At 42.3% G+C, this 12,059-nt stretch overlaps 1 protein-coding gene across 1 annotated transcript in view; it reads left to right on the top strand.

Moving 5' to 3' along the window:
- Positions 1–12,059, top strand: part of LOC145414237 (putative phosphorylase b kinase regulatory subunit beta) — a 286,779-nt gene that overhangs the window by 17,570 nt on the left and 257,150 nt on the right. The window contains exons 3-4 of the mRNA XM_080283817.1: positions 2,321–2,456; positions 8,506–8,713. Coding sequence (XP_080139943.1) covers positions 2,321–2,456; positions 8,506–8,713 — 344 coding nt within the window. The remainder of the gene's footprint in view (positions 1–2,320; positions 2,457–8,505; positions 8,714–12,059) is intronic.

Below are 12,059 nucleotides of genomic sequence, written 5' to 3'. Positions count from 1 at the left end.
TAACTCAGTCATTCCAGAAGATGCAGTCGCTGCAGTTTTCTCTCAACCTTGGATAGAAATAACAGGACTGCTTGGCTGCAGCTTTGCCAGACATGCGACAATTATCACAAAATGCGATATTTTGGCACACTCTGTGATATGCAATAGCATGCATGCAATAATGTGATAACTTTCATAATTTCATAATCTGAAAAATAAATTGGGGATTCCAAATTAACAAGTCTGCTGTAAGACTAGTACAACAGTAGGATTTAGTAACTCTTATGATAACCAGTACTGTATTATAATCTGGTAGGTACTTAACAGTTAAATAAATTCAGTAATGTAAATTAATCACTCCACATATATATATATATATATTAATTCCACAGTAATTACCAATTTATGTGAAGAAATGCCTTTGTTTATGAGTGTAATAATTTTGATAAAAAAGGGATAATTTTAACATGGCGGGTACAAAAATATGGATTTGAGAATCTGGCGTGGCTGCTCAGCTGGCGACCGCCAGCTTTCCACCTCCAACACAACATTACCACCTATAGATGAGTGTTATGCATGTTTTATATGTTTAATTAATGTGCAGTTATGTTATTTGCATACTGTTTGCCCTTTCAGGTTGCTTTGTCTGCAGTTCAGTAATACAGATATGTTTGTTTCGTTTGGCATCGTATATTTTAGCTCGAAAAATTGCTTTTGATGGGGTCCGTAAACTCAAGCAATATTTTACCATTAGTTAACTGTTTCATTATACGGGAATTCATTGTACGACCATGCCAAATGGAACCTAACCGATCGTATCTTCGGGACCTCCCTGTATGTACGAAACAATAAGTATACAGTATAATGAATGTAAAATTCCAGCTATGACATACAGTTGTAAGACCTTGGAACTGACAAAATCAATGGAAAATGAACTTATCTGTTCTCAGAGAGCAATGGCAAGGTCAGTGTTGGGAATATCTTTAATCCCTAGGATACGCAATTTGATCGACTGAACTTCCCTGAAAACTTGTACAATATATGGAACTGATTTTTAAACTCTTATACAGATGTAAAAAGTTTTATGCCCAAGGTTTGGAGCTTGAATTTACACACTTTATGCCACAAACCAGAGCATTTTTGACCAACTGGTTACTGATCTATAGCCAGTCAAAGATCGTCAAAAATTGGCACTGGCAACCCTTGCATATAGGGAGAGAAAATTTTTTTTTATCAATATTAATTTTGGTATTATGGAATGAAAGATCTTGATTTTACACACCAGAAAATGTATACTGTATATCATTCTCATATATCAAATGTTTACCACTTAGTCACAGCAAGAAAGTAGGTGGAGATAGAGGGAGTATGAAGGGGTGGAGGGGGGAGAATGAGGGAGGAAGGTGGAGGGAGGATGGTGAGGGGAGTGTGGCATGGAAAAATCAGCTTTATAGAGTTGGTAGGAGGAGCTGTGAGTCCAGTCACAAGTGATGGAGGGGGAGAGGGAACAAAAGGTTTGGGGTAGAGGTAGGTGGCGAGAGGGCGGTGGGGGAATCACCCCCCCCTCACCATGGGTAGGGGCCCAGATCCTCCCCCCTCCCTACTCAGGACTTTGTTGTCATTGGTTTGCATCGATATATGTCACAATCGGTCCGAAGCCTGCTGTCCGCAGTTTTTTTACAAAGGCCTCTTTGTCGATCCTATTCTGCATCAAGCCAAATTCTGGAAAGGGATCAGTCGATCCTATTAGTACTTTAGGGGTTAAGAGACAGGAAAAGATCAACTTGGGTGAGAGAGCAGACTAAAGTTACAGTAAAGACGTTATGGAAGTTATAATATAACAGAAATGGAGATCAGCAGGCCATGCAACAAGAATAAGAGCTGACTGATAGAGCAAGAGGCTGACTGACTGGACCCCAAGAGATTGTAAGTGGGCAGAAAACGGCCAGACGGGAGGTGAAGAGATGAGTAAGAGAAGTTTGCAGGCAAAGCGTGGGAGAAATTGGCTCAGTCAAGGAGTTCGTAGAGAATGTTGGAGGAGGCCTTTGTTCAGCAGTGGACTTGCAGTGGCTGATGATGATGATGATGATATGTGTGCACACACACACACACACACACACACACACACACACACACACACACACACACACACACACACACACACACAGATTATGACCTTACTGTTTGGTTTCTTCCTTCACTGTTGCAGAGGAATCAGAAGTTTGAAGGGACAGTGTTGATATAGATATATTTTTTAATTATGCAGATTATAAGTACATTTAATCTTTCAGGTATGACTGAATTTACCTTGCTAATAAATATTTTTGCAACCTATAAACAGTCAAGAGGCAGCTCCTTCAGAATCAGAGCATCACTTTGGGCCTCTTCCCAGCAACCAGCACAGATGAGGAGGTTGCTGACATCCGTACCTCCATATACTGCGCAGCAGCTATATGGAGTCTTTTCCAGGCATACAGGTATATGAGTAAAAAGTGGGGTAAGTTCTGATGTTGATTTTATCATCAGCATCATCATTATTGCTGTCGTTGTTATCATCATCATCTTTGTTAACGTCATTGTCATCCCAGAGCAGTTTCCACATTCATGTAGGGAAGAGAAATTAGTGAAGGATATAGTTAGTTACCAGTACTTGAAGTCTCAGCTTAAGCTGAATAAAGTTGTTTGGAGGTTGTATTGTGTCATATATGAGGGCTCCAGCATGCTTGTATGCATTGTCTTGGTCATCTAATGGCAGCTTCCCACACTGTTTGATCTCCAGCAGCCTCCCTATTCAGTCATTTATCTCTGAGGTCTCACTCTGTGACCTCGTCCCAGGTCTTTTTGGTCTACCTCTCACAACCCTGCCCCCAACATTCACACCTCCCACCTTCTTCATCCAAATATCATCCTTCATCCTCTCATATTGCTCAGACCATCTCAGTCTCTTTTCCTCATCACACCAATATATATATTTGTCCCATCCTTCCTCTCATTTCTTTAATCACAAACCTATCACCCCACCCCCAGGCCTCACATTCAAGGATGCACTAAACATCCTACTAATCATTGTCATTTCTGTACATTTGAGCCTATGAATGTCCTCTTCCATTACTTCCAGGTCTTGCTACCATACAGCATTGCACCCCTAACACATGCCGCATACAAAGATCCTTTGGCACGGACAGGGAGCCCTCTCAGTGTTAGGAGAGGCAGCAGCTCCTTGAACTTATTCCAGCCACTCCATATCCAAGCCATAGAGTACATAATGTGTCCCCAAATGGCAAAACTCCCCCACATACTTGAGAGACTCTCCAGCAAGATGAATTGTTTCAAGCCTGACATTCTCTATATGATCTCTTTGACACACCATACACACGAAATCATTATTATTTCACAGTCTTCGTCTTATACCATTACATCTTTTATGCATCCACTTATCACAAACACTGCACAAGATGGAATTACTTAACATACCCTTGAGGCAAACATCACATAGCCACACTCCTTCTGCTTTGACCATACCATCACCAGCCTTAGGTCTCATCACTTTTGTTTTATCTGCATTAACTCTGAATCCCTTGTGCCCCATTCCATCTCTCTATTTCCTAACTCTTTCCTCAGCCTCCCCTTCATTGTAGGCAGTAAACACTGAGACATCATTATGCAACATTTCCCATGGGAGTCCATTTCTGAAGTCACATGAGAGAGCGTCAAGCTCCTGACAAACAATAAGGCTCAGAACCAACCTCTGATGCATGCCAACATTCATGGAAAACTCATCACACAGATCTCCATTTGCCCTCACCAGGGTGCAAGCACCCACATACATAACCATGACCACTCTAACCTGCCGATTATCGATCCCAAGCTTTCTCATTGCCCACTTCTCCACCTCCCAAGGGACTTTGTCAGAGGCCTTCTCCAAATCAACAAAAGCAAACAGCAGCTTCCTTTTCATACCTACTGTATATATTTTTCACTGTTATCCATATTATACCTTCTAGGACTCTCTCTGTTACATTCATTCTGTGGTCCAAAAGTTTTATGCCTCTATAATTTTTTTTTTCAAGGCATCACCTGTCCCCTTATAGCCATTTACAGTCACACTCTTCAACCAGTCATCCGGGACAGCACACTTATATATAATGGAATTTATCAAATCAGTAATTAAACCCATTTCTGTATCTTGTGAGGCCATCAACATTTCAGCAGGCAACTCAGACACACCCACCACCTTGCCCAACTGCATCCTGCATATTGCCCTGTTCACAGCATCCATGTGTTTAAAACTAGTCTAGATAAAAGTAGATATGGAGACAGGACAGTACAAGCTTAGCTCAGTTCCTGTATACTACAATTAGTTAAATAAAGGAGCCTCAATCAGAGGTCAGGGGTCAATAACTGGATTCACTGATCCCAAACTTTCCCCATTCCAGTCAAACTCCTCATTCAGCAACTGGTTATAATGCTTTTTCCAGGCATCTTTAATACTGCCCTTTGCTGCCTTTCCTTCGCCATTCTTCACTCACTGCTCACCTGTGATATCCCTGTTTTTCCTCTTCATCTGATTTGGCACCTTAAATACAGGTATACCCCAGTTTGATGTTGCAGTTGGTTAAGTAACAGCGCATCTTTAGGTGGGGAATCGTATCTTGGGGTAGATTTAACATGTAAAGTACTGTATAGAGATGTGTTTGGGGGCCTGGGGTTCCCCCCTCAACCAAGTCCTAAACCCACCCAGTTGAGTCAAAAACAAGTTTCTAGCTAACCTAAACCCCCAAGTAGCTATTAAAAAAGCTAAACTAAGCCCAAAGGCAGGTTATAAATCACCTAAACCCAGAAATAAAATACGAAAATCATCAAATATAAGTCTGGAAAAAATCAGACTTGGTAAACTGTACCCCAGAATGACAATGTTCACCCCACCTGTGACTAAAACACATTACTCTAAGTCTGAAAACAGTTTATAAATCAACCTAAACACAAAATTTTAGCCTAAAATATCAAAATTGGTTTTAAAAAAAAATTATAACCCATTGTTAAACTGGGGATTGGCCATCGTTAGGCAGGGTGTGGTGGTATTTCTACCCCCATCGCTAAGCTGAGGTATCACATCTAGGGGTATCGTATATCGAGGTATACCTGTACCATATTCTTCCTTTCAGCGCTATTTAGGTTATCCACTAAAAGTCTCTGAGAGACAAATTTTGCCCTGTACAGTGTACACCTCCTTTCTTGCCCTGTGCTTAGCAAGCAGGTATTCCTTGCTGTTACTGCCCCTTTCTGTTCCTGGAAAAGTCTTCTTTTCTCTTTAACTCCATCTTGTACACCATCCCACCACCACCATGTTACCTTATATGCTGGAGGGTCCCTTGTTCATCCACACATTGAATCAATAGCTCTTAAGAGATTGTTCTTGAGAGCTCTGTGTAGTTCATTAACATTTCTGCAACAGCTTCCTGTTCAGCCACCACGCTACACATCTCACCATAGTAGGCATCCCTCACTGCTTCGTTTTTTAGCTTCCATGTTTTCCTCATGGGTGCATAGCTCCTCTTCTTCAACTCCTGCTCCTTATTCTCCATGCCACATATCAGTAATTTGTGCTGCCATGTGCACTCTTTACTCCCTGTAACTTAACATCCTTCACTAACCACCTATCAGTCCTCCTGACCAGAAAATAGTCAGTATGACTATTTCCCCCAGTCTCATATGTAATCAACCTACTCTCTCTTTTCTTAAAATGCACATTGCACTCAGTCATGTTCATTGCCTCCCCAAATTCGAGTATCCACTCTACTGTTGTTGTTATTATCCATCTATCCATCTACCAAATTATTGTTATTGTTATTAAGATACCTCAAATTATTGTTATTGATATTAAAATACCTCTTCACCATATCCCTCCAACTCATCCCAGTCCCCTCTCCACATCCCTCCAACTCATCCCCGTCCCCCCTCCACCTCATCCCTCCAACTCATCCCAGTCCCCTCTCCACCTCATCCCTCCAACTCATCCCAGTCCCCCTTCCACCTCATCCCTTCAACTCATCCCAGTCTCCCCTCCAACTCATCCCAGTCTCCCCTCCACCTCATCCCTCCAACTCATCCCCCTCCACCTCATCCCAGTCCCCCCTCCACCTCACTCACAAGGATTCTCTTAGCCAGTCTCTCATTGTCCATTCTCTCCACATGGCCAAACCATCTCAAAGTACTTCTCCTAACGCTTTCCGGCACATCCACAGCAACATCCTTTACTTCTTTATTGTCTGCCAGTCTCTTCATGTAACTCTAAGATGTGTAACAAGATTTTGAAACTGAGTCTTATCTTGGACTTTGTTTACTTCTAGCTGAGTTTTGTGCTTAAGAGTGATGAATGTGTGGCTACTTACCATCCATTTTGTCACCTTCCATTCTCATGATAGTACCTCCCAGGATTGATGGTAACCAGTTCTCTAATACCTGATATAGTAACATTCCAATGATCTCTCTCAAAATTCAGTCAAAGCAATCTTGGGTGTTGTGGATTTTAGGGTGATGCAACACTACCCCCACCCAGTCCCTCTAGGGAGAGTATAACCCCAAGAAGAATGCTGTGTTGTATCCTGTAACTGTCTGAACATAGAAATAATAGCTTCAATAGAGTCTTCCTAATTAAAAAGTATTATGCGGTATGTTATACAGTATAACTGTATTGTACATATAGTATACTGTATGTACAGAGCAGTATAACTGTACTGTATGTATGTATTGAGTAGTCTGCAGCTTCCTTCAATTTTTTTTTAGTTGCCAAAGACCTTCATGGGATTCTTTGAATATTTTTTAAGTGCATTTTCAAGAGTCAAGTTTTTAAAGATCTTTTGGAAGTTGTAAAAAGTGTTTGAAAATCAGTCTTTGTTTACAATTCCCAACAGTGCTGAAGACAGATGGACACCATCTTGTGGTGTGCCGAAGGCATATGGACGCCATTTGAGAACACCATTTTTGGCACAAAATTACCTTTATTGGAGTTGATTTATCCAAACCTAACCTAAATTTTCATGACTTAGGCCAGCCTAAGTTGCTCTTAGCCTAACACCTTATTTTATGCTAACCTAACCACACTACCTGACTTATCCTAATCAAACCTGACCTATCACTTATATATTTTCCTTGTTTTGATGACTTCTGTATGCCTTTAGCAAGTCACTGAATTCATTTGAAGGTACAGTAAACCCTCATTAATTCGTACTTCAGTAAATCGTAATTTGGGATAATTTGTAGAGGCTGTCATGGAAAAATAAAAAAATATCAACTCATAAAAATTTCCATTAATTTGTGGAAACATGAGGTAACGAGAAGTTGTAGTCACGATGCAAGAGGCTCCACGTGGTAACAGGTTTTGGAGAGAATAGTTTGTATTAACCCGTTAATTCGGGGGAAAAGTGCAAGTTAGGGTTGTAAACAAACACCTGATTCGCACCCATGCCTCTGCGACGCTCAGTTTGCCTGCCATCCTTCGCTTGCGACGTGTCTGTCTCTGCTCACTGGTGCTAGAGCTAAAAGATCTACATACCCTGCCATCGTGTCTTTTGATGGTAGCAAGAGGCCCACTGTACCATCCAGGAGGAAGGGCATTAAGCTGAAGAGCCTTACCCTGCGGAAGAAGCTGAAGGTGTTGGCTTGATGCGATGCTGGCGCTTCGACTCATTCAGTTTGTGCTGAGTTTGATATCAAACCCAGCACATTTTACGACAGTGTATAGTATAGTAATCTAAGTGTGTGTACTCTAAGTGCTCAATATTAAGAGGTGGCCCAATGTTTTCTTGATGATTATCATATAGTATTTCAAGCGGAAAAACAGACATGGGTTAATGCAGTAAATGAAAGATGTGCAGTGCAGTACAGTATTTTACTGTGAAATATACAGTCACTATATACGTTACTCACTCACTATACCGTAGCACTGTGATTAGTTGTATGTTTTATTTTTTAATGTCTGTACAATAGTATAGTACTGTGTACGTGTATTGCATACTTCAAAATAGGGGAGGTAAAGTTTAAGTGGGGGGTCCAATGGGGTCCTGGAATGCATCCCCCCCTTTCTAAGTGTATTTCAAAGGGGGAAATTGTTCCGATATACGAAATTTCGCATTACGAAAGGTTTTTTTGGTCCCTACCTCTTTCGTATATCGAGGACTCACTGTACTGTTCTGTATTATACATTCACTACAATCATCAAATGGTATATATAATATTGCTGTACTGCACACTCATTACATTCACAGACATCTACAAAACTCTGCACCAATGGTGAGAAAGTACTGTATGCATTTTGCAGTGTTTTAGCTAATGCCTTTTTTTTTTTTTTTTTTTTTTTTTTTTTTTTTTTAAGAAAAGATATCTTTAGGCTAAAGTGGTTAATGATAGAATAAGGTTAGAATGATGATGATGATGGTAAGGATGGGTGATGAATTGTGGTCAGCATATCATGTATTTGATTCACACAGAGCAGGAACCTTGCACAATAAATTTTTACCTCCACAGGCGCATTGATGATGATCGAGGCAAGGCCTATGAATTAGGTCAGTCATGTGTAAAGTGTATGCGTGGGATACTGACATGTTGGATGCGGCAAACCAAGCAGGTAGAAAGCTTCAAGAAGGGACAGCAGCCAAAGTATGCTCTTCATGCTAAGTTTCACCTTATCACCGGGGAGGTGGTCGTATCAGCTGACAATTATGGACACCTCCAGGTTAGTTGTCCATGTGACAGTTTATACTCAGATTGTTGTTTATATCTTAACCCATGGAGACAGTCAGATTGTTGTCCTTATCTTAACCCATGGAGACTCAGTTTTGAAGAAGGATCATGCCTTCTTACAGCACTAGGCTGGCATTTGTTAGGTGAATGAGAATCATCTCAAGTATTAACCTCTCTGTTTAGTGAGAGTTTACCATAATTTTTGCAATGCCTGACATGGGGAAGAATTGACTTTTAGTCTTTTGAAGTGGTAGTATGCCTGACACTTATCAGGAACATGTACTTAGCTGTAAAAGGCATTTGCCTGGTAATAACAGCATAATTAGCACATTTTAGTTGAGCTGACAAAGTTTGTAATACAAAGTAATTTTATCATATAACCACCTTGAAAGCAACAGAATTCCTCCAAAATCATAAATCTATAAAATCATTTAGCTTACTAATTTCTCTTGTACAGTCAACCCCTGTTATTCGCGGGTTCGCATATTCGCGGATTTTCTGGTAACATATTTTGAAAATGCACAGGAAGATACTTCCTGGTTTTCCCACAGCATTAACAATTCCTAGTGGCTGTTAAGTGTGGTTCATAAGTGATTTTTTTTGCCTGTTTTCCATGAGAAATACTGTCCTATACAGTTAAACTGTGCATTTACCTGTATATAGGCATGTGTTTGTCAACACAGGGCATCAGCAGCACAAGTCTCCCACCCTTCTCTCATGGTAGCAGTTGTTCCTAGAGGTTCATAAATGATTCTTTGCGTATTTTCAATAAGAAATATTGTCCTAAACACTTGTACTGTATGTATTGTACAGTTTTTATAGGCATGTGCTGCTCAGCTCAGGGCAGCAGAAGCATTCGGTATTCTACCACTCAAATCTCCCGCCATTCTCTGTTGCATCGTGCTATAATACAATTCTCCCTCCCTACTCTCGCAGTGAGAGCTTGCTTGTGATTGGCTTCCAGGAAAAGTGTCTGCCTGTGCGTGATATTTCTCCCTATCCTACTGTTTGGACACAGAGATGACCTAGGCATACTCTGCCATGCTTATTCTCTTAGTTCCTCTCATGGGTTGAGCATTCATGTGTGTTTAGTGTGTGTGTTCAGTGGCTGTGTTTACTGTAATAGTGCTACTCTATTCACAAACCTTCTGAAAATATGGGTCCTTAGCATACCGCTCAAGGTGCACTGGCTCATGAGCCAAAGCAAAAAAAATCTGTGATGTCGCTCGAGAATAAAGTGAAATTGCTTGACATGCTGCATGAAGGGCAGTCGTTCACGGCTCTTTTGAGTGAACCAGAGCAGTGTGTGCTACATTAAGAAAAACGAGACTGCCATTTGTGATGCTGCTGCTGCTAATGTAAGTGGCAGTGCAAAAGTAGCAACAACTGTGTGTAACAAGACCTTAGTCCGCATGGAATCGGCCGCATGTGTGTGGATGGAGGACTGCCATAGGAAGAACGTGGCACTGGATAACATCATCATCCGTGAGAAAGTGTTGAGCCTTCATGCACGTTTTTCTCTGGAGGAACCACAACCTAGCACCTCCTCTGAAGACCGTCAACCTGTACCAGACTTTGAGGCAAGCAGAGGGTGATTTGACCACTTCAAGAAGCGGCACTCACTGAAATACGAGTGGCTCTCTGGCGAGGCTGCATCCACATACCACATGGCAGCCAAGGCATACCCGTCAGTGCTCAAATAGAAGGCAGAGGAGGGAGGTTGCAGGCCTGAACAGATATTCATTGCTGATGAAACAGCATTGTTCTGGAAAATGCCTGCCAGGGCCTACATCACGCAGCAGGAACCATGAGCCCCAGGATTCAAGGCTGCAAAGGAACTTGTCACCTTCCTGATGTGCTGCAGTGTGGCTGGCCATATGATCAATGCTGAGCTCGTTTACAAAGCAGCAGATCCTCGGTCACTGTGCAACAGGAGCAAGAACATGTTACCATTGTATTTCATACACAACAAAAAGGCCTGGGTTATTAAGAAACTGGGGGCTGGTTTCATATGTGCCACATCCCAGAGGTCAGGAGGTACCTGAACGATCAGGGGTTGAATTCAAGGTCCCGTTCATCCTCGACAATGCTGGTCGATGCCACAACAATCTGCAATGCAATGATGGGATGTCCAGAAGGAATTTTTGACCCCCCAACACTACCTCTCTTATCCAGCCCCAGGACCAGGGTGAAATCCTGGTCTTGATTGCTTTTGTGTGTGTGTGTGTGTGTGTGTGTGTGTGTGTGTGTGTGTGTGTGTGTGCAACTCTGGGCATAGGCTTCACAGCCTGCTCTCAAGGCCCAGTAGTCCTCCTACGTACCACACACCTCTACATATCACCATTTCAGCGCTAACACCCACCGTCCATATTGAATGCATGCTAGGGCTGTCTCATACAGGACTGGTGTATTGGTATTAGCGGGGGTATTTTTACGACTTGTCGGTGGGTCTTTTGGTAGATCAGTAAAGTCTGATTTTTACGAAATTCAAATCCTTAAACTGTTCCCTGCCCCAGCGGGATTTGAACCCGGGTCCGTTAGGACTACAGGCCACCTCTCTACCGATTGAGCCAGATCCCAGCAACACCTTGTCAAGTCAGTGGACAGTGAAGAGGATTTTGATCTGCGACAGTATTGGCAGGACTTAATCATTGCAAACGTCCCCAGCTCATTCCGGAATCCCTTTCAGACCTGAAGAAGGAGACCGTGAATGTTAGCTGGAAGAACATCTTACCATAGTGCATTGACAACTACACAGGCTTTTCTCCTGGGTGGTGAGGGGTTCAGTGACATGAGGGAGGATGAGGTGGAAGAGCTCATCGATGCTCATTCTACATCCCTCACCGACAATGATGTGGAAGAGCTCACCAAGTCTGCCAGTGAGGAGGACAGCGATGAAGATGTTGCTGACGTGACTTAGGAGCAACAGGGCCTAACGTTAGAAAATCTCTCTACGATTGTAAGGTTAATCAAGGAGACCGAGTTAGCCTTCTCATGTGATCATTCCATGATGCAGGCACTCTGGTTCAGGTAGGCATTGGAATCTGCTGTATTTCCATACAAGAACCTGCTTGACAGTATGAAGAGGAAGAGGCAGCAGTTGCCCATCACAGTGTTTTTTAAAAATGGGCCACACTGACCTCCCACACAGCTACCTGCAGAAATGGGGCTGCCTCCACCTTCCACCCCAGCTGCCACTGATGACCCATCCTCATCCAGTGCTTCTCCTGAGCTCAACTAGAGCCCATCTTGCCATGCAGTACAGAACAGTCATCATTCATAGTCTACCATGTACCGTACAGCAAACTTATCATCATCATCGTCATAACTGGTGAGTG

The sequence above is a fragment of the Coenobita brevimanus genome, chromosome 98, assembly GCF_032717465.1.
Source record: "Coenobita brevimanus isolate Jiangsu-jjx chromosome 98, ASM3271746v2, whole genome shotgun sequence".
In the NCBI taxonomy this organism is placed as follows: Eukaryota; Metazoa; Arthropoda; class Malacostraca; order Decapoda; family Coenobitidae; genus Coenobita; species Coenobita brevimanus.
This window is presented reverse-complemented; position numbering and strand designations above follow the sequence as displayed.